Source organism: Hippoglossus hippoglossus, chromosome 1, assembly GCF_009819705.1.
Source record: "Hippoglossus hippoglossus isolate fHipHip1 chromosome 1, fHipHip1.pri, whole genome shotgun sequence".
Classification (NCBI taxonomy): domain Eukaryota; kingdom Metazoa; phylum Chordata; class Actinopteri; order Pleuronectiformes; family Pleuronectidae; genus Hippoglossus; species Hippoglossus hippoglossus.
Window position 1 is genome coordinate 20980784 of NC_047151.1, and position 24783 is coordinate 21005566.

Consider the following 24783-nt stretch of genomic DNA (forward strand, 5'->3'; position numbering starts at 1 on the left):
AACTGGCCCCACAAGACAGAACCTCGGGCCACCTTGCAGACGGCTCCCATCAGTCCAGGCAGAGGTCCAAAAAGACAGGCTAGGCTCAATAAAGCTCACAAGGCTCCCTGCTGTCAGGGAACAGCCGCTCAGCTCGCCTCATAATTATTCTGTTGGCCCTGTTTAGAAACCAGAGACTCTCTGCTTGGCCCATTACTCACACACTTCCCAATATACAGCATAGAGGCTCCCCAGGCTGCGCCATCACACAACTATGAATGTGTAGGTAGACGCACACATGTAAACAAGCAGAGCGGGTTCAAGCTGCATTTCATTGTCGAGCTTTTCCTGGTTATGACACACAGGTAGAGACTCAGATGCTTTTCTGACAACAAAAACAGTGTGTGGCTTTTGACTGATTAAAAGAATAAAATGTTTGCTTAACAACATAAATGCCTAAGCTGAAATAGCTGCTATTTTTACTGCCATTACCAGACAAATTAAGTCACTATTCTATAATTTACCTTTTTCCCCACTTATTTTAATGCTATAGTGACTGATAGGCAAAACAATGTTGTATAAATAGCTATGTTACATGTTTGTAGCAGTGTTGAAAACACACTGACAGATGGGGGGTGCAGGTCCCTGTGATAAAAATAACCCTGGCACGGGTCTAGATGATGACTTTATCACTAATCTAGTTCTGACATACAGTTTTCCAGAAGTGCCAGCTGTCAGTTGGATGGCCGGGCATTTAAACTTTTCCAACAGAGTACTTGTTTACCATTAAAAGTCACGTCACTGTCACTTTTTATCACCTTATAACTATAACCTTTAACAAGATTTAAGTCATTGGATGTCTGGATCTTAAATTATCAGAGAAAAGAGCTGAGCAAACAGCCTCTCTTGATGTCCTCTGTCCGCCCAAGAGTGTCAAAGAAACACAGATTTTTTTATTCTTTGCTTTTAATAACCTGGTTCATTTGTTTTGGAGAGGAGGAGACTTTTGCAATTAATTCAGCCCCTGGTGAAAACCTTCTGAACCACGAACACAGCAGGGATCCTAACTTAAAAACAAGCTGAGCTAACGTTAGAAGGAGCTTGATAACAGCCCATATCCCTCCTGACCATAGACTGTTTGTAAAGATAGACAATGAATCTCCACTTTGTCCCACTATCTCGAAATGAAGCAGGAATATACACCAGATACCAAAACTGCCATCTTGTGCATTTGCAACCACAGTCTTTGCAGTTGCTGTAAGGGAATGGAGACGCGATTAGGAGGATGCGTTGATACACACTCTACAAACATGATGTTTCACCCTATTTTTATCCATAAACTAGCTAATTAAAGCCAAACTTACAGGAAAAAGAACAATTGAACAAACAGCAATGTGATAACTACCTAAACTCTTTGAGAAAATATATTCAATGTGTATTTTGGCCCCTGTCCCATCCACTAACATGGATACACACACACACACACACACACACACACACACACACACACACACACACACACACACACACACACACACACACACACACACACACACACACACACACACACACACACACACACACACACACACACACACACACACACACCCTAAACAATGAACACTGAAGGAATCCTAACCTAAAAATGAAACAAATGAGTTCTTCTCAGAGTCACCCTCACAAGTCCTCCCTCCAGCTGGGTATACTATCACCCTGCTGGACATCGCATGCACCGCTGGAAAACCCAGCACACGATGAGCAGATAACAACCAATCAGTCATATATAGACTGAAAAGCCACATCTGAGTGACGTGAGAATGTTACAAATTCAGAGCATGAAGCTACGCAATGGCAGCATTTTTACAATCTGCTGCATGTCACAGTAGCAATTTATAATCCCATCGCAATATGACAACGGCATTGGGTTTAATTAGGTTATTTGCCCAGCGATTAAAGGTTACATACACCCACTCAAACGAAAGACAGACTTAAGATGAAGTATATCTCATCATGTGGACTACTACAGATTTATTTGATTAGATATGACTGTGAGGTCAGTCAGCCCATATGTTGCTTTTGAGCAAACTGGAGGCCTGCATGCACTGAATACATAAATCTATGGTAAGAAGCTGTCGAGGGAAATGTGTCAGTCCTGTTTCGTATCTCGTCAAACAGAAGGAATAATACAGACAAATTACAGAATCCAAACCTAAAATGGGACCAATATTTTACAGGTCACACTCATGCACAGCCTGAAAGAGAAGCAAAGGGCTTCACATTATGTTTTTTGTGATCAATAATAGGACTAATGTTGTTAACCCCTAGTTATCTCCCAACAAAGAAAAAATATCTGAGATCCACTGAGGAATGGTGCTGGATCAAATAGTAGCAGGCTTCACTTTAAAAAAGGCAAAATGAACCCTGAGACTATCTCAAATGTAACTATATTTACAGCCTTAAGCACATTATGTATATAAATCTATGCTAAAAGTTTGGATTCTGCTCATTACAAATAGAGGAAATGAGAAGGTTATGCGTTTTTATCCCCAAATAAACTTTAAAGAAACTCTGTGAAGCATCCATTAGATACGGTATATGATGCAAACTACTGAATTTGCTTCATAAACACGCTGTGCTGAAAACAGCCAGATTTGGACATCTGAGTTTTGAATTACAATTCAATGGCCCTGTTGGCCCACAGAGTGTTTTAGTAACTTAAAAGGAAAAAGAAAACAGGAGCCTCTCGGCAGCTTAAGTTCACAGTGAGGAAATTGTAAATGTTATTGAGGCTTCTGCAGCTGAAAAGAGGCTCAAGAGGATTTCAGGAGAAGTGACTGCACTGGAGGCTAAGAGAATCAGACACTTCTTCAAACAACAACTCCATCTAGTGGTCAATGCAGGCAAAATGAAAAATAGTGCACTTGTGACATCTTGGCTTTGTGAAGTGATTCTAAATTGCGGTTCTGGCCTCTGACCTAACAAGAGAGGAGCTCTTATGGTTTGGGGCTTTACTTCATAACATATCAATGCTGCAAAAAGCTCTATGGGGAACAAAGACCAGGAATAGGGAGTTCAACTAAACTGAATTATCCTTTAAAGCAGAATGAATAAACCAACAAGGCCAATGGAGCGTTTGAACCTTAAAGTAAGATATGTTTTTCACTGACACTCTACCTCTTTTCTACATCTAACTTTATTACAGCAAATGCAAGTGTGGACACACCTGGACAGATGACATCATTTTTATTTTTGTAGTGAAAATGTCCAAATACAGCTCCTACAGCAAACATGCATTAAAATTATTATTCAAATTATTTTTTGCTACGTATGTTGCTTGAAAACTCAATAAAAACCGACAACCTGTATTTAGAAACACAGCAATAGTAGCATATGTGCTAAAGTAGTGTCTTGGAGGCTTATGAAGAACGTACAACGCATTGCTCTTCATAAATTGGAAATTAAATGTCCTTTTACATAATTAGCATTATTGTTTTGAGTGAATATTTATTTGTAAACTACTAATGGCTAATTGAATGAATTTCCATTCCCTCATTAGCATCAGACGCAGCTTTTAGTCAGTAGTTAGCATTGTTTGGAAAATGTCACGAGTTGACCTGAACACACAAACCTGAGAATCAAGCCTGTAGTTTATTCCCTGCTCTGTGTATTAGCTCACTGGGTAACTGGTGCTAGCCATCACTAATATAAAGGCTAATGTCTTTTCCCCAACTTTAGCAACAGTGTATGTTGTTAGCTAGAAACTCACCTCTGTTCTGAAGACACTTCCAGATTCTCCCTTGAGTCTCTACGCAGGTGAAACACAAACCCAGGCCTGACATTTCAAAAGCTGCTCCCCACTTCGCCACCATGGAGGCCTGCTACGTGACTGCCCTTCAAACCAAGATGGCGGACGGAAGTGACAAAGCTAATTCGACAGCCTGAGTGATGCTGCGTTCCAGACAACCCGGAAGTCGGGATTCTCAGACCTCCTTACGTGAAAAAGTTACGTGGGTTTTATATTTGAATATGTTGTTATTGTGTCGGTCTTTCAGGCTGTCACTATCCATTCAAGAGGTCAATTATGTCAGATAAACAATTATGACTCTTAAAGTGGCAGCTTTGTCATCATTATGTTGTATCTAATCCCAAGAGAAGAGGGAAAATGCACATAGACATGTTGTTGTTGGACAATGGCTCCTTTCAGTTCAGGTGCCATACGAAATACGTACTAACTGCCATGAGCCTGAAACAGCAACATTGAATTTAGCCACAATTCACTTTATGACTTAAACCTGTATTTTGTTCCTACCGACATGTCTTAATGTCTGCCTGTAGAGAAGGCTCATGTTTCATCGTCATGTGGTGAGATGATTAGACCATATTTCCAGGTGATAGTTGATCAAAATGTCCACATAAGTTTCTTTACAAACTAGTTATGTGTCAATTTTCCATTAAATTGGAAAATAAATACGTGTGCAAGCATTTATATGTGTGTCCACGTGTGAGTGCAGTTATCACCACTTTTCCAAATTCAATTCGAATGAAAAGACAGAAAAATTTGAAACAAGCTTGTTGGAGAATTTACCTCCTATCATTATTCTTCATCTCGTCTCTTTTTCCATTCGGATTTCCCAATCACAAGGGAATCATATTGAAAACACAACACAAGTGTAAGAGGTTTGATTTTATTTAGTCAACTTTTAAAATTTACATTCTCTGTTGAGATTCATTAAAAAAGATAAAGCGTCATCAGCTTTGCAGTCTGCGTCACAAAGAGACTGCAGTAAGGAAAGAGTGAAGTAGAATGAAGACGACTTAGTAGGCACATTTTTCAAATGATATATGTTAATCTAACTGATGGCAAAATATGTACAGCAATGATTTTATCTTGTGGCAGCACATGCTCGGGACTGAGAGTTCACAGGTTAGTAAAGCACAGATCTACGCAGACAAAGACTTTTTCACCGTCTATGAAAGATGTATCAAGTTGATGAGGCAGTCGGATTTCCCAACATTGTAAGCCTGTTCAATTTTAGAATTAAATTAATCCTAAGAGGAGAGAGAAATGAGGAATATCAATGAACTTGTGAAACTAATTGACCGGCATTCGTCAAACTAAGCATTTTAACAGACTATAGCAAATGTTCCTCCATATGAATCAACAATACTGAGCTAAAAGTGGACATGACGTCCACCTGATGAAATAAATTGAGAAATAAATTAGAAGTGGATAGTTGTATTAGTTTGCATTTATGAGGAGTACCTGATATTTTTTCTCTGTAGCCTAAGTTTGATACCTTTGCATAACTTATAGAAAACCTGTCACGTTCTAAAAACTCACAGTAATTCATTCATTAATCACAAGTCCTGATACCACCGTAGAAAGGCACAGGATTCTACCCTGCAGAATCCACATACGTTCGAGCCAAACACACTGGATATTCCATACAAATAAAGGACACTTTTCCTGTTTATATACATAACACTTTTGTACAGTCTTTGCACTTCCATTTTAACAGATTGAAGCATCTCCACTCACAAAGTAAATGGACATCAAATCATGTTCAGTGGATTAAACCTTGAGTGAATCCAAAGCTTCACTTGAGCACTTGGTTACATGTAAAATGAACAAGTTCAACTGCCTTTGCATTAAAAAAGAAAAAAGGAAAAACTTAGGGATCTGGTTTGAAGTTGCCTCAGGCAGTTTCTGCTAAAAAGGGAGTAAAACTGAGCTGTGGATGGTGCCCAGGGAAACTTCACCCCGCTCCAACAGGATCAACTGAAAGTTAAACGCCGCTAACTGTGCTAACCAGTGTTGCATTGTATTATGATCATGTTATCAAGTGATTTCTCTTACACTTCAAAACAACACCAAACAGCATTATAATTTAAGGAAATGTTAACTCTGGTTCAGCGCATCCGGCCATTGAAAGGTGAACAAAACAAAAGAAAACATAATCAAATATAGGAGGCAGTGAATGTTCAAAGTTCATCAGTCTACTTAAGTCAAACCTGGAGGACAAGTCCAGTCGTTCCACCTGCTCTCATACTGCACACAGCTTATTTCTGGCGCGCACGTCTTCCCACAACTGTACACACAGTGCTGTTTTTGGCCTGACAGCAATGTAAACTAAAGACAGTTGAGTGGCTATGAAGCTCCACTGGCCCCGACACACAAAAGGATCCTGTTGAGGTGGAACGTGACGGCTGGACCGGCCCAAAGCACAAACCAGATCCAACACGAGGGGGAAATGGCCCAGTGGTTTGTGGGTTTGAAGGGTGGCTTGGTGGTTAAGGCGACAGGGTCACTTGGTTCCTTTGGAAAGGGTGTCTGTCTCCGCTAAATGGCGGCCATCATTCCAGGCCTCCCGAGTGCTCTTAAGGGCCTGTGTTCGTTGCTGGTCCACAACCACATAGTCAACACGCTCATCTGATGCTGCCATACCAGTTCCATTGCTTTTCATCTGAACACGGAAAACCAATAAGTTCGTAAACGTCAGAGTTGAGAATCCTTCCAACTTTTTAACTCTAATCGTGAAAGTGTGGCTCAAGGTGCATTCTTACCTTTCTAGGTGGGGTGGACTTGCCGGGGTCAAGATCCAAATCCAGGTACTCCACCTGTTTGTCTCCTTTTGGCTTCACCATGGGGCTGCTACCACCATCCGCGGTCATGGGCGCAACAAGCTTCATGTTCTACAGAGGCCAGAAAATGATGTTTTTATTGAGAGAAGAGTAAAAGAGAGTGCATATTCAAATAAAGTCCTGTGTTGTCACAATAACCAAAATATCTTTGAGATCTGATATTTGAATTAGAGTAAAGTTGGTATTTAGCACCATCTTCACAGGGCTTACACTCAGTTACAGATTGTTTGTGGATTTAAACATTTCCAGATTGACAGAGAGCGGAATGAAAGATTAAGTTGACTACACAGTCCTCAACACATTCCTCAACAATTTGGATAATTTATGGAACTTTCCATATTTTTACAGTAGAATAAAGTAGTGTTACAGTGACACTTTATATTTCCAGTTTTTTTGTCTTTATATCTTAATGTCAAATTTAAAATAAGGATAAAAACATTTAGTAGAACAAGTCAAAATTCTAGTATTGTGACAACACACTTAACAACGACAATGACAATGTTGGACCTATAGGTAGTGTTAATTTTAAACTACAAGTCGTGTGGAGTTATTAGAGCTAGGATAATGACAGAACTAGAATATACTAAATGTAAGGTGAGTGATGGTATATGACGGCTAAAACCACTGCAAACTATTCAAGCCACAGTGTGTAGCTGCTGTTGGGGGCTGAAATAAATAAAGCAAAGTCTGTTCCTTCTACTTCCTCATCTACTAACACCTAAAAACTGGTGACCTCACGTGTTCTGACAGGGCAGGCCATGCATGTCTAACCTGGCAACCCTGCTCACCTCCTCTATGGTGTCAAGTTCCTCCACCTCCCTCTTTACAGGGGTGATGGGGACAGTGCAGTAGAAGGACTCCTCTCTACACACAGTAAGAAGGAAGTAGCCGCAAAGGGGGAAGAAAAAAAGAGAACAGAGGATGGTCAAGAACAAAATGCAGGAAAAAAAGAAAATGGATGAAGCCAGAGCCTGATGAGGTCAGAGAAATGAGGAACAAGGGAGAAAGAAATGAGCGTGAGTGAAGAAAGAAAAGGAAATTAGCAGAACATATTCAAGCAAATGTAGGGAAAAAATGTAAAATTGTTAGAGCAAGAAAAATAGGAAAACTCTACATCTAATACCCAAACTGTAAGAGAAATAATCCCCTGTTGACAGCAACGTCATCACATCAGTGTAAACTAATGTCGCCAGTGTTATTCTTTAGAATTAAAAATGCTGTAGTAGTCAAATACTGAATGACTACAAAACACTTCAACTTGATTCCATTTTATCCACCACCCCCAAATAACAAAACAGGGTCTTTTGACTTACAGTAAGGGAACTGATTTAACAAAAACAAGCATTCTTTATAAAAAACCTTAAAAGCAAAGGAATATAAAATAAGAGGATAAGGAAAACTGAGCAGCAGGAGAAGAAGAAGCTGCAAAGAAAGAGAGTTAAATTGTCGAGGAGTCCGTCTGCAGCGACCAGTATTTACTCCAGGTTAATGTACAGCTCAGGGAGAGGAGCAAGGACTGGAGATTAAGATTTTCTATGTTCAACCCTGAGAACATTTATCTACCTCCTGCCAAATCTCAAATATATTTGTGGCGCATCTGTATATTTCGTATTAATTAGGGACAACTGCAAAAAAATACCTGATATCACAATAAAGGCAAATGAGACATTCACAATATCACAATTATTTCTGTAGCCTTTTCTGTGATTTGAGAAGTAAAGAAAAAAGTAATCATGCAACTTCTTATATCAGAGGATAGTTATGTGTTACATACTGGTTCGTCTGTGGACATATTAGGGACCATGGCTACATAATTCTCTTCACACTCCTCGGAGTCAGTGCTGGAGGCCGTGCTATGCACTGACGGGGGTCTCGCTGGCATTGGAAACCTAGAGAGACTGAGCAGCATTCACAATGTTTACACACCGACTTCCAGGCATATGCAGTCTCTTGTGAGTAGAAAACATAATACAAGACATAACAGCCACAGCGATAAACCACTGCAGCCGAGAGAGTTCCTGCAGCACTAAGCACAGAAATAGACCTCATCCCAGATAAGACAACAAACTGAAGTCAGTGTAATGTAGCCCTGAGGCAGATCCCAGGCCTGTTTGTAGGAACAGTGCTACTTAGGTCACAGAGTGGCTACAGTAATGCATGAAGGGTTAGTGCCTACTTCTTCAGTTAATTGTATCCACTATTAAAAAAAAGGCATGTTCACACCAAAAGACATGATCCTAAAGAAAGTGGAAGAAATCTACAACTGCTTTTTATGCTGGTAACATAAGGAGCAGGTATTACAACACACACACAGTTTCCATAAAAACATCACCGGCTTTAATCACCAGGAGATGAACAGCAGCCATTTATTTTCATTGTCCCACATTTTGTGTTTCTCTAAAAAGTTTTCTCAACTTTTGAGAAGCTCAACACTCTTCCACAAGATGTTCCACAGCATCCCCACTGGATGTCAAACTAAAAACACAGACAAGGCTCATGGGGAAGCAGAGAACAGTGTGAACATGCCCTTAGTAGTTAGAAAAATGGAAAATTTACGAAAAATTCTGCACAAAAATATCTCGATACTTACTCTCGAGCGAATGAGCGTGTGACAGGCGAGCGGACAGGCGTACAGGGCTCCTCCCACTCTGGCAGCGGTTTGATCTCCAGTGGAGCGGGTTTTCCTGAATCAAGGTACACATACCAGTCATCCACTGCTAAAGACACATACTTCATGTACATGTGCAGAATATAAGGGTGGAAAGGTTCAACAGCAGAAATGTTGGATTTAATGTGGAGTTATTATACCTGTGTGTGCTTTAGTGTTGTATATCATAGTTATTAAAAACTAAAAACAAATGATCACATGATGAATTTACATGTACAGCACAAATGTGGCTCTTTGTTTTCCACTTTTATCTTAAAAAAACATTTTATAATGAAATGGCTGAAAATGTTACAAATTATACAATAACCTGTTGTTGTAGTACAACTCTTTCTAATTTTATTATTTATTGCTTCAAATAAATGAATAAACCCATAAATAAGATTAAAGAGCACACTCGCATTTTTATCCCTGCAAAAATGTCTGTTGCCCAAAGTACCTGCTGTATGCAAACCAGCAGGAGAGTGGATTATTTGTGTCTCTATAATTAGATGATGTCACTGTTACATTTCTTCCTGAGGAGCTATCTGCTACTTCCCAGAGTCTATGTGAGTGTTTGTGTGGCTGTTTCATCTCAATGTGTATTTTGGAAGCACAACATGTTAAACTGCAAACCAAAAAAAGACAAAACAAGAACTGTTTGGGAAGAGAAATGTTAGTAACTTATTGTACTTGGATGAGGGGATATTTAAATAAAGTATTACTCAAAGTTATGTTTTTAAGGTATGTTGCAGCTGTTCATGAGCTTGTTTACTGTGACAAGTGCAATCCAACATGCATGAAGTGCACACCATGGTACCCCTGCTTTTATTAGGGAGTTTTCACACCTGCAGTTTTTTGCAGTTTCTGGTCCAGTTAAATCACAGTCTGGTTTGACTTCTCCCTCTGTGGGAATGTGAATGAACCTCGATCCGACCCAGGAGTCAGGTGGACTATGGAAGCGTGAGCTTAAGTAGCTAGGTGTGCTTTACATTCTGGACTGTGAGGATGCTGCCTGTATAGTGGTGGTAGCAGCTAACTAGAGAAGGACCCAAGGTGCCACTGTTGTATAGTCACTAACAAAAAAAGATGTATGATGCTTTTTGACATGTCAGAGGACTAATTTGACTTATGATCCCGGGTCTTTAAACCGCTGTCGAAAAACAAAACAATAGGCTGAAGGAAAACTTCAGTTCCTGAGCAAAAGATTCCTGGAAAAGCATCTTTTGACAAGCAACAAGGAATAAGGTAACTTATTATTTACTTTTTACCTTCCTGCTACCGCCTCAGACACATTTGGCCAATAGGCAGAGCAATTTTTTGTGCATATTTGATTAACCTGAAAAGAAATCAAACCAGGGGGGAAAATGCTCAAATTTATGTGACCAGAGCAATCCAACTATGGTGTGAAAACTTCCCAACTGTTGATTAAATATTTTAAAACCTCTGGATGAATGTGCTCTTCACAGACAGTAAATATGAACATGTGTTTTAGCGGATTCTGGTGTGCACACAGTTAATCTCTTACAGAATCAACAGGCCTGAGAAACAAGAGAAACCCCACAGAACACAATTTACAACATGCAAAGAGTCGAGATGAAGTAGAGTTTGGACAGATCACATCAAAGAATGGAAAGTTTTCAGATACACAACGGCAGATCAGTGTGGGTTACCTACCCTTGCGTCGTCCCCTTGGGAATTCACCTACGGTTTGAGAGTCGGTTCGCTCTAAACCAACACCTTTTGCTCTTATTATTTTAGGACTCTGACCTGATTGGTGAAAGAAGACTTATTATACTTTCTTTTGGTGATCACAACAGTTTAAGCCTGCCTAAGAACTGCTCTGCCATGCAAAGCAAAAGACGAGACTTCACGGACACCCTCGCGTTCACCCAATCACCTGTTTGTGCAGCACAGTTATCAAGAGGAGGATTGTCATGACAACAGCAGACCCACACTACCCAACATGCACCTCAATCCATGCACCACGGCTTCCCACACAAAGACTGACATCACAGCTGTGCATGCACGATGAGCAGTGTATAAGCACTGGGAGAGTACACGTAGAAATCATGTCATGTTGAGAAGAGCAAAAACAAATCTGCAGAACAGAGAAACTCACTGACGAGGCACGTGGCTTCTTTTACATTAACACACGGATCAGAACAAAATGTGCCACAATCTCTGAGTGAGAGAGTTAATTTATCACAAATGGTGTTAATGAAATAAAACGAAAGCTGTCGACGAGCCGCTGACTGGCCTTGACCACAGATGTCAAAGCCTTCACAGCACACGGCAAAGATGAGCAGAGAAAGAAGTGCACAAAGGATGAATACAGTTGATAGTGGGTGGAATTAATCCAGAGTACAGATGAGTTTTGCATGGCTCATGGTGGATAAAGAAATGATCCAGGAATAAATCTGTGGAGCATGTGATCGTTGACTTATTTCTAAAACATACTTATCCATACTCATAACATTCCAGGTTATTTATCTTCAGTTTCAGTCTGATTATCTTACTCACCGCATTCAGTGACGTCAGCTATTAAGATTTCTGTTCATATTCTGAATTCATTACAGACATTGGTCTATGTGTCATTTCAAATATAAAATTTAGCTGCAATCTTAAATCCAAAATCCAAGCTCCCATGCGAACAACATTTTGTACCCGGGGCAACGGTACTGAGAGATGAATCTAAACTGTAAAAATATATCATTTTTATATATATAATATGATATAATAAATAGCAGGTCAGGGGGACGTCAGCTGAGTAGGTGGTCCTTCATATGTGGCCCAGGACACATTTGTTTTCACACAGCAGTAAGTATGTGGTCACGTGTCCCAGACCACCTCGGAATGTAGTTTTAGTAATCGGATATCAGGATGCATTTGCGTGTATTCACACCTGTACTTAGAGCTGACCACAGATTCTGCGAGTTCTCCTAAAACAAATATCGTCAAGTCTGTCAAATAAGATGCTGTGGTGAATAGTGTTAAATTTGAATTTAAAGTTAACTAAGAAAAGTGAAACGGAACAAAAATATGAAGAAAAAGACGAAGTGAGAAATGGTGAGAAAAGCTAAAACTACAAATATAAATACTGGCAATATGTTTTTAACGGTCATACCTTTCTGGATATGATGGAAAACAAACGTCTATTCAACATCTAGTGGATCAAGACCAGTAGTTGTAAATCTGAAATACAGGGACTTCTCTCTCATTTATGGTTCCAATAGTTCTAGTATTTAGAGGTTGATCAGACATGACGCTGCTCAACCTGAGTTTATGTAGTAACAGTGCATATATACCACAAAGTATTCAACATGCAGAATTCAAGGGTTATAAATATTCTATTGTGGTGTAATCGCACGTTTTCTAGACTGTGAGGGTACATGAAGGTTTTATAAGTACTGAATATTCCTAGTTATGTCTCTATAAATGAAACATGAGCAATTCCCTTGGACTGGTTGACGATTTGGAGTAATAAAAATCTTTTTATAAATCTTTAAGACATGATAGTCCAGCGATGATGCATGCCAAATTTGGAGTTCACTGAAAAAAAGCCACTGAAGAAAACGGTATGTCGTGCATGGGAGGATTCCCCAGTGAGAAATTTAAAACTCCATAAAATGTCCAATTTCCTCAGAGACAAAAACAGCCCCAAATAAGGGCATAAGGTTTTGCCTATGGGACGACTCTGTGTCTCCTAAACCATTCTTCAACTCTTTCTCTTACTGCCCATTACTCAGCCTTTCAATCTGCCCAGATTGTAATTCCCCTTTGCTATTAGGTCTTTCATCAAAGAGCTCCATTCAGACGGCGGGAACAAAGGGGATGGAGGTGACCACTCCGGGCTTCAGTCACTCCATGGCACAGGGACCGGCCCCCTCCAAAATGGTCGACAGGGCCTCTTGAGCTCGTGACAAAAGTGCTTTTGACAAGGGGTGAACTGTGTTAGATATAAAAAGATGTAGCGGGCAGCAAACTTATTCATCAAGAGGTGAAAGGCGGCGGTCAAGGAATGACCCGGAGGAGGATGGTGGTATTTAAAACGCCAGACGAACCGAGGGAGACAAAATGAGAGAGAATCCTTTCCCGATGAATGATGATAAAGAAAGAGATTGCTTTGAGAATGGTGAGAAATGATGGCTTTATGACCATGAGCCAGCAGTATGACAAAAGCAGCTGAGTGTAGACGGAGCATGTAGTTGCATTAGTGAACACTGAGCAGAGTGAAACAAGTTAAGAGCAGGAACAGACGTCAGCGCACTTTAAACCCACAGCACCGACGTGAGAAATCCACAGAATATTAACAGACCAAGTCGCAGCTACACATGCACACACACACCTACTATCCCCTCACCTTTGCGATCAGGTTTGAGATTTCGGTCCACAGGAGGGGGCTGGCAGTCGATGAGTATCGGCCTGCGAGGGGGGGTCTTGGGACTTGAGCGAAACCCCATGTGTGCGGGCGGGGGCACCTGCTTTCCCAGAGAGGAGAACTCCATGGTGCTCGGAGTCATGGGCACATAGTTGGGTTCGTGCGTTGGCTCTGACAAACTGCCCGAGTGATGATGTGACGGCGAGTTGGCACTCATGGGTACGTAGTTCTGGTCGACCTCTTCTGTGGACTGGCTGCCCACTGGCATCATTCCTTTGTTTTTCTGAGGGGGACAAAGCAAAAACACGCGATCGTGAACAAAATAAGACACAGCTTTCCAATTTCAAAGGCTGTATTGTAGTGTGGATGGGCAAGAACAGAGTGTTTAAAAACAACAGGCTACCAGCTCAAGTAAGACTTAGCGGGATTTTGTATTCTGCTGAACATACAGGATCAACAAAATCCAACAAGTAAACTGAAACAATCCTCAGAGCAGCTGATTGAACTCAGGTTTTAAGTTTTCTTTAGTCTTTGTCGATTTCAAGCAGCAGGACAAAAAGTATAAAAACTTCAGTATTCAGTAAATTTCAGTATAAAAACTGCTGACTCTGGTCCATCATCCTGGATGTTTCTACTATCAACAATGAATTGATGGAGCAAGGATAAAAAATGCAGCCGTAGAAATGAAAATAGGGTATTGCCAAAAAAAGGTATTGCTGTGCACAACACAGGAAAGGTTCCCCTTTAAGGTGTCAGCCACCTTGTTAAAAGCAGAGCAGAGATCAACAGTATTATGAGCTTATCACTTACGAAGTAGCTGTTGAAGCTTTCATTGAAATCAAACGAGCAGCTTTTTTCGGAGGGGAATGATCGAGGAATGTCGTAGCAGTCCTGGGATCCAAAATCTGCAAAGAAACGCATCATATTACCACATATGCACATTATTGCAATATACTGGAAGTTAATGGGAAGAACAGTGGTAATGATAGTTTTCATTATTTTATCACTTAGCATGATGCCTTCATTTCGAGGTAAAATATGTTGTATCATGACAAAGAGTCATTTTTTTTAGTGGCACAGAGTGAAGGGCTCTAATGTCAGGTACATTACTGGTGTTTTTGGAACTCATTATACACTGATGCAGTCACTAATGCATTTCACTTACAGCCTCAAGAACCACAGCAGCGCTAGAAAGAGCATGTGTACGGCAAATGTAAGTGTCGGCTGAGGAAGACTGAGTGGGTGAGACCATGACGGGGAATAATTACTGAGACATGTCCTCTTCCAAACAACAACAAATCCACACAAATATGCTTCAAATGGATCAGATGAAATGAAGTGAACCTACGCTTCACAGGGAATTTTAATCGAGGTTCCTCTAACACCTCTGGACACCCTGGTCATCAACATGCAGAGTGGAGATCAATCCTTCCACCCAGTGTCATGTTCAGAGGAATATTCAACGCAGCCTTAACTCCATTCAGCGTGAAATCAAACAACTCAGCATCAGGTGAACCTTAGATATTCACTATGTGTGCAATGGTTGCTAGTTTAAAAGCTTTTATAAGTGTTGAGCACAGGTAAGACTGAGAACTGAGTTTCACCAGAGACTTGCAATCATCTTGCCACAGATTTTTCTGTAATGACATTTGTCACCACAAGAGGGAAAGCTAATGGAGGAACATACTATTTTATGTATTATGCATTGATTTAAGATTTGTGCTATTTAGGGTTAACTTTATTACTTTCTAATTTTAAACAACTGCTGTGATAAAAGTAATCAATCTTCAATCTAGATCTTCTCAAGTTTGGATATGACTGATATTCATACTCCTCTCCTGGGCCCCTTTAACACAGCCTGGTCAAGGTGGGAATGTTGTACGTCTCGTAATTCTGTATAAAAAGTGCAAAAACAGAATGGAGGTACATTGTTCCACCTTTAAGCTGACAGTGGAGGAGGTCACAGAACCAGAACATCTGCGTAAACAAGCCGGCATAGAGGGACACAACCGATGCTGTTGTGTTACACATTATGCCCCTGATTCCAGAACATGGCTTGTTGGGCATGTGTTCTAAAAAAAAAAACACAAAATGCCAGTTTGTATGGTTCAGTGTAAAAAAGCAAATGTGGCATCGCAAGCATCCTTCTGAAGAAGAATAAAAAGTAAATAAAAACATAGTGGAGGTGAAGATGCTGGAGAGACATCGCTGTTATTCAATATCGACTTGTGAACATGTCTCACAACAATAAAAGCACTACTGATAAACCAACTACTGCTACTAAAGCTATCTGTGGCAAGTGAAGACTTATGAAGATAACCCATCTTGCTTGCTTTTAAATGTTAAATCTTAGTATTGTGTACACATGACCAGAAATGCTGCACAAACCATCACCAAGTTTCCTTTATCATCAGACCCTGAAGGCATCTGCTTAAAACTGTCAGCTCTGTGTTAAGATCTGATAAGCTTTTGACAATTTGAATAGATTGTGAACAAAACAGAAGACCAAAGGTGAAAACCAGGATTGCAGCTGGAAGAAAACATGCCAAGAGCTCCGGTGATCTCGTATCATCCATCAAAAGAAAATGAAAAGGGTGAACGCCGACTAGTCAGCTCTGCAAAAGCCTCACAGGGCAGTTGATAGTGTAGATGAAAAATATCGCTGCACAAATAAGGTCAAGACTTTAGAGAGGAAAGCGGCTGTGTGATTGTACGATTGTTATATTGGAGGATAATCAAGCATATATTTTTTTGTCATAGTTTTCCAAAGCAAATGAGATTTCTACTCCCAAAAAAAATCTCTACCGACACAAACCTTTGCGGAGGCGTGAACTGTCCACAGTGCCAATAGTGTTGCTGCGTAAGGTCTTATTCCCAGCGCTAGTAGGCACACAGTAGTTCCCATCAGTCTCTGAGGCTGAGCGGGGCACACAGTAGGTGTCCGTGGGTGAGCGCTCAGCAGGGGGTGGTGGGGGTCCTGAGATGGAACTGAGCGAAGGCTTGGGTGGTCTTGGAGGGGGGACTACATCTCCCCCACCCTCTGAGCCTCCAACACCTGTCGACACTGACAACGTGCGGGGCACCTGGTAGGTACAGTTTGCACCAGGTGTGGGTGGAATATCATAACTAATGGAAAGGTTGCGCAACTGTGACTCCATCGAGGGCTTCCTCGAAGGTGTGTTGAAGACGTAAAGCTCCGAGGCATCCCCGCCGTCTGGGTGGGCTGGAGGCGAGGAGGCTGACTTAGGGAGCACAACGTTGTCTTGCGAGTAGCTGCGAGGGAGGTGGTAAAGGCCGGCGTCGGTCGAGAGCGAGGCACCGCGTGATGGGGGAGAGTCGTAGATGGGAGAGGTGGAGGCAGGGGCCGGGTGCTGGGGAAAGAAGCCGTTGTGCGAGGTGTGTTTAGATGAGGAGGTGGAGGACGTAGGCGTGCGGTGAGAGGGGAGGTTGTCATTCAGGTCTGTCTCTGAAGAGGTAGACTTGGAACACTCAGCATGGGCTCTGAAAGAAAACATAGAGACCAGAGAATCAAATATCCACAAGAAACATGATGATTTAGGCTAAATCCATACAACTGCGTTTCAAACTATAACAATCTCTGTCCGTTTTAGCTCTGTATCAGTTTGAATCCCTGTTCATACTAACACACCTGTAAACGCTTATCATGTGACCACTCACATAAACTGGGCATGCACACGTGTTTGCCAGTGTACGCGGGAATTGTCAGATTGTTCAAACTATTAGCTTGTCTCCTATGCATGCAAGGAGTAAAATGCTGAATTTAACGGCACAACAACTGTTAGCAAAGACAACAGGGTCAGCAACGCTTGTAATTAATTATCCATGTTGCAGTTTGTTTTCTTCCAGAAAAGGGTTATGTGATAAGAACCTGACAGATCAGCGAAGGCTACATTGTGACCGAAATCACCCAGTCACCCAGTGGCTGTGGGTGTCTACGTCACTGTTTCCATACATCTCTGTTTCAGACTAAAACAGAGCGACAGGAGTAGTGTGGACGCCAGGCGCATCCGAAGCAGAGTTAATGCACTTTACAATGAAGACGTAGAGAAGTTCAGATATTCACACAGTCATGGTCAAACTTCACGGCTCTGTTTGCAAGCCATCGTTAATCGTCTAAAGGGACATTCAGACATTTCTTATCAATGATCTTTGGCATTTCTTCACAAACAAGCAACTCTTTTTGGGTAAAGTGGACGAGTCATTGGCAGTTAGGTCATTTCTGGACATGCAGGCAGTGGCAGAATCAATACAAGGATACTGTAAGTAATGTAAAAGTAAAATGGAAAGTAGTAGCTGGTAGCTAAAGATTGAAACCCCTCTTATCAAATGATCACTAATAATCATCTGCTAAATCCATGTAAGTCAATAGTAGAGCGTATGAAGTGATCTTTTTATATAAACACATGTAGCACAGCACACAAGCAAGCAGTTCCAGCTGGACGGCTGACCACTCACAGACTAGCCTGTGGAGGAAGAGTCTTGCTCTCACACTCCTCCAGGAGCAAATACTCCTGGTCTCCCTCCAATGGAGAGTGAAGCAGCACTGAGCTACACACACCACACAGCAGAGACAAGGACAAGAGTGGCAGTACAGATGAAACGCACAACGAGAACAAATGGGCTGAAAAAATGTACAGAGAGAAGCTTATATCACAGAAGAGCATTGCAGCAAAATGAATGTGGAGAATTATACATAAAATATGCATTATGTAGGGTTATATACAGAAACACACACTCACCTGTTGGGTTCAGGCTTTTTACTCTCACAGTTGACGAGCCACAGATAATCCTGAGGCTCCTCTGAACTGGACTGAGAGTCCAGGTGCCGCACACTGACCGGCTGGTAAGGAGGCGGCACGTTGGTCAGTATAGCTGCTTGACCGACAATGTGACCCAATGATGGATGTGGGGGCGTGTCCACTACCAGGCCTCCGATGGCTGACTGGTGAGCAGCTTTTGCAGCTTCTGGAGAACAGACACAAGAAGGCACATGATTACCTCACACTAAATTGACTGTTTAGTGTTTTCTTCTTTTGAATATCAGGAATGGGAGTGTATAGTGCGATTTGGCAAAAAAAAAATGATTGAGGACATTGTTTAAATTATAATGTATTAACTGAATTGATCATAAATAATGAGACAATATTAGAATCTGTCAGACTGCGCTCAGCACACATCAGTGAATGACTGATCAGGATTAGACACACTCCACACACTGTGTCGTAGTAACAAATCAGGGCCACGCAAAGCACATATTTGATTATCATCAGCCAGCCATTCACTTTACGTGAAGTTGAAGTTAGATAATCAACAACTGTATGGAAACTCATCAGTTTCAGCTGGACTTCAATTAAATATATTTCATTAAATCCAGAGGACTATCTTTACTGGAACCTTCTTCTTTTTTAGACTTCTTAGATTTACTACCTTTCTGTTGATCTTAATTATATTGTGGTGTAAGGTTATGAACACATCCCACCTTTTTTAATTCTACTATTCCAATGTGTTAGTTACATATGACTCCTGAACCCTGAGTCCAAACAAGTGAGGTTCTGCTACTTCTATTTGCCCAAGGCCAGAGAGACAGTGCAGTTGATATTAAAGAATGAAAGTAAACAAACAAACAAGCAAACAAAATGGTGAAAACACTGAGAGTAAACCCAGACCCAAGCTGTTTCCTAGCAACCCAATGTCTGCAGTCAGTGGCAGCATTTCTGATTGACACTCCATCAACTTTACATCTCTGTAATGTCCGAAATTGGGTCGCTGGAGTGTGTAGTTACACACTGATGAAGCAGCTACTTGACAGATCTCCGATTTCTCTCTGGAACAGCTCCCCATATTCTGTTTATTTAATTCAACCCCTCAATCAAAGCAGTGAGTCGGCAGCTATAACACAGGGTTTCCCATTTCAGCTGATCCATGAAGCCACAACAACCTCTAACCTCACTGAGGCAGATTTCCTGAGAGAAATAAAAACCTTTAAACAGTCTGGCTTGAGGTGAAGGTTCTGATGCATGTGTGACAAAATTCCCTAAACAACACTTGCACCTGGCAAACTCTGAGTTTACACAAAAACAACATCATGATGAAGTACTTTCATCATTCTTTGCACTCAAAACTTCTCTTATTAGTTAACAGTCTGAATACTGCGTTTGCCTTCGAAACCCACACACTCTTTCTCAGACAGCGTTTCCTCAAGGTCTCTGCTTGGTCACACCAGATATCAGAGTCCTTTCCAAACCCTTCTGCTGCTGCTCGGCCCAACTGTTGCACTGCAGTCAGACCAAAGATGGCCGGTGCGTATGCCGAGTGAAACATATCTATGCCTAGTGAAATATCTTTCTCCCTTTTCACAGTTCTCCTCCCACTCTTTAACTGTTGTGCTTTTATCCAGCACAGGGTCCCATATATGCATCGTTTGCTCCTCTCTCCTCTGTTATCGTCTTCCCTTTTCCCTCCATTTCTTGGTTAAAGGTTAAAAGCTGATTCATACAGGAAAAGGGGAAATCCCCTCTGCTCATACGCACATTTATATATACCTCCTACACTCTCTCTGAGCCTTCGAATCCAAGCCCACCTAATGTTCTTTCCTCTAATATCTGCAGTGTAGCGTGGCCGCACACAACAGAAGAGTGGGAGCTGGGTCTCACATGCAGAGAAGCGTAAGTGGCCACGAAAGGGAAAGCCAAGGACATTCTTTTGTTAGAGGAACTGCGAGGAAGCCTATCTGCAGAGATGTTTGTCTTTAGACATAGTTTCTCCTTGAATAACCACACTATTTGTTTTACATCAGGGCTTTATCAGCTATTTTCAAATATTCTGTAGCAGAAGTGCCACGAGTGTTACTATCAGAGTTGCCCTGCAACACGAGCTGCGTTTGTGAGGCGGAGGCATTGTCACAATACCGTGAGAGAACGACCTTCAAGCAGAATAATTGGTGTCTCATTTGCCAGGTTTAAAAAGTACATTCTTCATCTAAAATAATCTCGGTGTCGTGATATGCCAGACGGTGAATTAGTGCAACTTCTAAGCCAATTGTTGTCACACTAAAATGCTTACACATTTAGATGACAAGAGGGAGAAAGAGGACCAGAACTGAGATGGCTCAAAGACGGAGAGGGAGACGAGAGACAAGAGGGAAAGAACGGAGGAGAGAGGCAGTGAGGCCTACAGGCACACAGTTCTTTGACTATCCAGTGCTAGGAACTGGAGTAACATGAGCTTCGACACAACACATGGATCAACACATGGACCATTAGACCTTGGCTGAGAAATATGCTGAATAGTGGCCTTCCTGGCACATTTTGCTGCTTCATCTAACTCTTTCAAAGAGAAGGAAGGTAGATATGAGAGGCACAACAGTCAAAAGGGAGACCAGTCAAATGTACAGTGGTGAGCCAGCGAGCTAATATTGTTTTAGTTTAATCCTAACTAAATATGTGATCACTGCTGGTGATGAGAAATCAGCCTGATTTAAAACTACTAAATTATTTCTGGTTGTCTGTGAATTAAGTTTGGCTTTTGAAACACTACACATAGCTGTCACAGTGGCTAGATGCAAAAGGAACGTTCAATACTGAGGTGCGTCTGACTTTCTAAAGCCGATTCTTACCGTCATCGGTTGGGTTAAAACCACAGATGTCGCAGATGCAGCAAACCCACTTATTCATCTCGTCTTCGGTGTCAGCCACCAGGTAGAAGACACGGTCGATGGTCTTGATGTCGAATATGAAGCTGTGCTCCAAGTCCTTCTTTTTGAACGACAGCCCAGCATCCACCTGAGGGATCAACCGACAGGGGTTAGCTTCTATTTACAGCCAAACAATGAAAGCTCCCTGAGTGTAAAAGTTGCATCTCAAAAACCTCAGAGCAAGTTAAAAATACAGCATTTGTAGCGAGTATTCTTTGAAGACCTGGCAGGTTTTTTGAAATGTGGCTTTTATGTATTTATAAACAAAAAAAAGGCTGCTTCTACTGGACTTTCTTACGAATTATCAATTGTATATGTGGAGCTGAGCCCTTCACTTTGGAGGCTGGTTGTAATGACGAACCATACCTGCTCGCACAAGTTGAGATCAATCACGCGGATGGGCTTCTTGGCATGGTCATTCTTGTAGTACTCCAACACGTCTGGGTCGCCGGTCAGACGGCCACTGCGAAGTACAAACCACCGCTTCTTCCATGCCTGCAGGGTGAGCACAGAAATGGGGGCAAAGGTCACATGGGTGTTCTCACAATGACTGCTCCATTCCCAACTGACCACAGGCTGGCCAAATGCTTTATTTTTCTAGTTTAGCCAATGTGTCCTAGCGTAGCTGGTTTCTGTGTGTGTGCATTCTCCACCAGCTGCACTGCCCGCACTGAAGAATAATGGGGGCCAGAGGGGAAAAGGCCTGCAACCAGAAATATGTGCCTGGGATAACCAGAACAAAAGCCACATAGTTTGGTTTAGCACCCAGAATGGAGTGAATAACTAAATCTATAAGGAGAAACAGGCAATTAGGTCATTTCTGTTAAATGGGATTTGTTGCCAGTGAGAAGAAGACATGGCTGTTTAAAGTCAGGCATAGCAGACAGATAAAAGCAACATAAGCATATAAAATGTATGACTTCCACTCAGTGTACATAAATAAAGGACAGTTTAGTAATAAAATCCTTAAGTGACAGTACATTAAAAGTATTAAAGAGAAAGATGAGACCACTCAATGCTCTTCTTATCTGGGATAATTTAATAAATCAGTAATGGATTATTGAGACCACACTTACGAAATGTCCCAAACGTCGCCCTGTGTCACTGTTTACTTAAAGAATATTGCTTCAAAACCTGTTTACATATCATGCATGGTTGTCATATGGAGTTGCTGTTTCAAAGATAAAAAGGTCAGTGAGAGGGGAGAGGCCTTCAAAATAAATACAAAACCAGAAGCCAAATAATTTTAGCAGCACACTGACACTGTACCCCTGCTCGTATTATGATGTTTGTAGTTTTATTTTAGAGAACTTATCTAACACTGACTTATTTAAATACGGCTTAAGGAGGTCACAGAGTTTTGATTTTCCTGAGTCATGGCTCAATATAAGGCCTCCACAAAATAAGAGCATGACTTGTCTGAGAGATCACTAGATGTTGTGGTGAGGTAAGGATATTTATCCAAAAGTGTTTCACTTCCTCCTGTTGCCCAAGCAAGGGCAACTGTGTCAGGACACTTTGTACAAGTTTCAACAACCAGAGAGTGTCGCACTAAAAAACACGAACAGCAAAATAAGATGATCGGCCAAAGAGCAGAAACTTTCCAAGTGCTGTTTGAAATGATAGATGAGACCCAGTGAACAAACAACCGCTTCAGAGATCAGATGGATCGGTCAGCATACCAACAGAGTGAGAGGAATGCAAACTAAAGCTTTGCTGTTGTTGTTTTGGGAATAGGGTTTGAATGTATTAACAATGCTGTGGGCTTGGAGCTTTTTTGTTTTTTATCCCTTAGCTGTTTTTCAATCCACAGGGTGTCCTTTGTTAGTGGGCCAGGTCCCGGACCGAGACAGCGTGAAGAGCATCAGACCTTTTCCTCCGAAAACAGGATGAAGAAACAAGCAGCCCTGCAAGGCCCTGGATTTTAGACTGCACCCACAGACATACATACAAAAAACTACAAGGACAAAAGCACCGAAGTATTTGATAACACACAGAGTTTCCTACAAAAAGGATCAAAACATCAGTCACACCTCGAACTATGCACACACACATGCAGCACATGTTTCACACGGTGTGGTTCAAAAGGCCTGCATTATATAATCACTCCCACATCAGTCCAAATGAGCCGCTTAAATACCAAATTTAACCGTAAAGGCTGAAGTGAATGAGCAGAGACAACACTGATGTGTCTGTGCTGGCTGGATAAAGACAGTGGGTGTGGAGAGGAGAGGGGACCTCTCTCTCTCTCTCTCTCTCTCTGGCACATGACAAAGCAATCCTGGGTCAAGTTACCCTGTGGGGAACAGAAGGACCACGAGCTTGGGTTACAGCAAGGCCAGGCCCGCCCAGGGTGAGTGTTGACAACTGTGTGTTGTGTACACTCAAGACAGAGGAAAGTGAGACCTGTTTAACAGAACGGCTCAATAGTCATGGAGATGAGCTCCTTTGGAAATTCAGAAGACAACAGGTCACTTACAGTTAAAAGAAAATGAGTAACGCAACGTGTGCATGTCCAAAAACATGCAGCCAAAAAGAGAACCACAAAATGCTGATCGTGGCCAATGAATGTAATGTTATGTTTTTGTCGAGTTTCATCAAGTCATCATGACCGAGCAGACCAAGGCAATATATGCAGTAATCACAAACACATTGAAAACACATGTGGCTGTGAGCAGTGTCTGCACAATCAAAAACTGAACAGCACTTCCCAAAACTGATGCCCTGACACCGCTGTATGAATACTGTTTGAAAAACACTGTATAATAATCACATTAATTATGCAAAAGGGAAGCAAGCATCATGTATTATGCCTCCAAGAAACAATAAATATAGCAAATAGACAAACAGACAAAATAAATATGGATGTAATGTATAAAAGATGCACATTTACATTGAAACCTAAAAGATGTAAAAGAATACCACACAGGGTTTGAGAAGTAAACATATCTCTCACTTCATTTACCAAACACAAAAGTCTTTGTTTGACTATGCAGGATACAAACAAGTCAATGAAAGGATCCAGACTATGCCATTATAAGTAGTAAATTATTCATTTAATGAATTTTATTAAAATGTCAGTAGTAAAAGTGTTTGTTTATGCTGTATGCTAATATTATTGACATGACTTGACTTAACATGCATGACCAAACATCTTGGTCACTGAACTACAAGCAGTTCACAAACACACACACAAACACACAAGCAATGACCTTAGATCAGATAAGATGGTCGGTTCTGTTGGTTCTCAGCTTTCTGAATGCAATATCCAGCAGCAAAGTAGAGTGATTCTTAGATTATTATTGAATTATTCTATACACATCAGAAAATTCCCCTTAAAGGAGGGCACAGAATGTGAACAGACAAGGTATACCGTATATATATATCTTTCATTTAAACAAACCTTAATCTCATTTTTAAGCA

The 24783-nt window shown here is 41.3% G+C and overlaps 2 protein-coding genes across 20 annotated transcripts in view; both read right to left on the minus strand.

Moving 5' to 3' along the window:
* inpp4b (inositol polyphosphate-4-phosphatase type II B) overlaps window positions 1-3940 on the minus strand; it is a 196569-nt gene extending 192629 nt beyond the window's left edge. For 4 of the 7 annotated variants that reach the window (XR_004614566.1, XM_034591944.1, XM_034591933.1 and 1 more), the window contains exon 1: window positions 3746-3863. Coding sequence is in view for 4 of the 7 variants with exons in the window: in XM_034591944.1 (XP_034447835.1) it covers window positions 3746-3848 (103 nt within the window). In the remaining 3 variants the exon portion in view is untranslated. Of the gene's footprint in view, window positions 1-3745 lie in introns of all 7 variants that reach the window. The other 3 variants (XM_034591925.1, XM_034591916.1, XM_034591953.1) reach the window with 2 other exon arrangements.
* A 706-nt stretch (window positions 3941-4646) lies between these two features.
* The window catches only part of gab1 (GRB2-associated binding protein 1), a 50560-nt gene continuing 30423 nt past the window's right edge, over window positions 4647-24783 (minus strand). For 5 of the 13 annotated variants that reach the window (XM_034592042.1, XM_034592053.1, XM_034592051.1 and 2 more), the window contains 12 exons: window positions 21727-21855; window positions 21283-21448; window positions 18407-18632; window positions 18123-18215; window positions 16462-17147; window positions 14457-14551; window positions 13629-13929; window positions 10943-11035; window positions 9212-9305; window positions 8396-8519; window positions 6544-6672; window positions 4647-6443 (listed from right to left, as the gene is read on the minus strand). In XM_034592042.1, the coding sequence (XP_034447933.1) occupies window positions 6285-6443; window positions 6544-6672; window positions 8396-8519; window positions 9212-9305; window positions 10943-11035; window positions 13629-13929; window positions 14457-14551; window positions 16462-17147; window positions 18123-18215; window positions 18407-18632; window positions 21283-21448; window positions 21727-21855 (2295 nt within the window). In that variant the 3' untranslated portion in view covers window positions 4647-6284. Of the gene's footprint in view, window positions 6444-6543; window positions 6673-7409; window positions 7486-8395; window positions 8520-9211; window positions 9306-10942; window positions 11036-13628; window positions 13930-14456; window positions 14552-16461; window positions 17148-18122; window positions 18216-18406; window positions 18633-21282; window positions 21449-21726; window positions 21856-24783 lie in introns of all 13 variants that reach the window. The other 8 variants (XM_034592045.1, XM_034592044.1, XM_034592054.1 and 5 more) reach the window with 8 other exon arrangements.